The sequence below is a fragment of the Empidonax traillii genome, unplaced genomic scaffold, assembly GCF_003031625.1.
Source record: "Empidonax traillii isolate 1590-97213 ecotype Southwest subspecies unplaced genomic scaffold, ASM303162v1 scaffold910:size426884, whole genome shotgun sequence".
NCBI lineage: Eukaryota > Metazoa > Chordata > Aves > Passeriformes > Tyrannidae > Empidonax > Empidonax traillii.
This window is the reverse complement of record NW_020956103.1, coordinates 3,335-5,416: the sequence shown is the minus strand read 5'-3', so window position 1 is coordinate 5,416 and position 2,082 is coordinate 3,335. Positions and strand designations below refer to the sequence as shown.

General features: G+C 51.9%; 1 protein-coding gene across 1 annotated transcript in view; it reads right to left on the bottom strand.

The window, feature by feature from the left end:
• Positions 1-893: 893 nt before the first annotated feature.
• Positions 894-2,082, bottom strand: part of LOC114067401 (S-antigen protein-like) — a 3,841-nt gene continuing 2,652 nt past the window's right edge. Inside the window, exon 2 of the mRNA XM_027902798.1 lies at positions 894-2,078. Coding sequence (XP_027758599.1) covers positions 894-2,078 — 1,185 coding nt within the window. The remainder of the gene's footprint in view (positions 2,079-2,082) is intronic.

Genomic DNA, 2,082 nt, shown 5'->3' with positions numbered 1-2,082 from the left:
TTACTGAGAGTGAGGAAAAACGATGCTGAACTTGGGCTGGTTACACTCATTGTAGCCTGATGTGAGTAAGGGGGAGCATCAGAACCCCACTGACCCAAAATACCTCCCCTCAGGCAATGTCACTAGGTGCTGATGCAAAGACAGCACTCATCCCCGGGCCAGAGGTTGAAATCAAGGGAAAGAGAAAAGGGAAAACAATTGGTGGGGGAATGAAAGAACAGTAACTAGTGATTGTGAAGGTATTTCTGATATGTGTCTGTGCAGTTTTTCTGCAAAGCTGAATGTGAGTGTGAAAAAACAGATGTGAAACCACTCCAGTCTGGAGCCTTTAGACTGTTATAAAGGCTCTGTAGTGAAGGAAATCTCTCATGCCCTGTAGATATGAAGATGATACAAACTCAATATAATGGATACTGTAATAGTGAAGCACACTTGGACAATGCAGATAGAAAAGGGATGCTTTATTAGGGTAAAGTGATCTCCCCAATTCATGCTGTAAAGAGGCCACAAAGGGGGAAAAATTCCCCCTTTCCTTGCTGATGACTCAGTGGGTAAAGGTAGGCAGCAGCATATGGCCAGGGTGCTGTGAGAGGTAAACTGCAGTCAGAGGCCACTGCTCTTCCTGCCACCTAGCCTGTGTGGTTCCCTTTTCCCCCCCAGGATATTGATATCATCAGTCTCTGCCGAAACAGAAGTTTCCATGGCCCATGCCAAGATACCTCCTTTATTACTGCAGGTGACAGCACTTGCTGTGCAAAGGGCTGCCAAGGAACGGGCTGGTTATGGGAGCTGCTTCCAGGGTACGGGCAGTTCCCTGCCAGGGACCGCAGGTGAGTGCAGTGCCCGGCTGTGGGCTTCCAGTGGGATAGTCTGTGCTTTGTGCTGCTGGGTGTTTATCCTTTTTTCAAAAGACATATCTGTCCATCCATATGTCTCTCCATCTGTCCGTCTGTCTGTGAGTCCGTGTCTTTCTCCATCTGTATCTCCATGTGTCCATGTGTCACTCCGTGTATCTGTCTGTCTCCCCGTGTGTGCCCTCGTCCATCTGTCCATCCGTCTCTCCGTGTGTCTGTCTGTCCATCCCTCCATCTGTCTGTCTGTCTTTCCGTCCCTCCATCTGTCTGTCCGTCCATCTGTCTGCGTGTCCATCTGTCTGTCCATCGATCCGTCTGTCCGTCTGTCCATCTCTCTATCTGTCTGTCCTGTCTGTCAGTCTTTCTGTCTGTCCGTCTATCTGTCTGTCCGTGTGGCCTTTTGTCTGTCCTTCTGTCTGTCCGTCTCTCCGTCCGTCTGTCCATCTGTCCATCTGTCTCTCCGTCTGTCTGTCCATCTGTCCGTCTCTCTGTCCATACGTCTGTCTCTCCATCTGTCTGTCTGTCCATCAGTCTGTCCATCCGTCCTTCTCTCCATCTGTCTGCCCGTCTGTCTCTCCATCTCTCTGTCCGTCCGTGTGTCTGTCCGTCCATCTGCCTGTCCGTCCTTCTGTCTGTCCATCTGTACGATTGTCTGTGTGTCCGTCTGTCTGTCCGTCCTTCTGTCTGTCTGTCCGTGTGTCTGTCCCTCCTTCTGTCCGTGTGTCTGCCTGTCTGTCTGTCCATTGGTCTGTCCATCCGTCTGTGGGTCTGTCTGTCCGTCCGTTTGCCCAACTGTCTCTCCGTCTGTCCTCCTGTCTCTTCGTCCATCTGTCTGTCCGTTCTTCTCTGCGTCCGTCTGTCCGTCCATCTGTCCTTCTGCCTGTCTGTCCGTCTGTTTGTCCGTCTGTCCGTCCATCTGTCTGTCCATCCGTCCATTTCTCCATCCGTCCGTCTGTCTGTCTGTCCATCCGTCTGTCTGTCCATCTGTCCTTCTGTCCGTGTGTCCGTCTGTCCGTCCATCCGTCTGTATCTCTGTCTGTCCGTCCTTCTGTCTGTCCGTCCTTCTGTCCGTTTGTCCATCTGTCCGTCTGTCTGTCCATCCACCTGTCCGTCCTTCTGTCCATCTGTGTGTCCGCCTGTCTGTCCGTCCGTTTGCCCAACTGTCTGTCCTTCTGTCTGTCCTTCCGTCTGTCCGTCCTTCTGTCCATCCGTCTGTCCGTATGTCTGT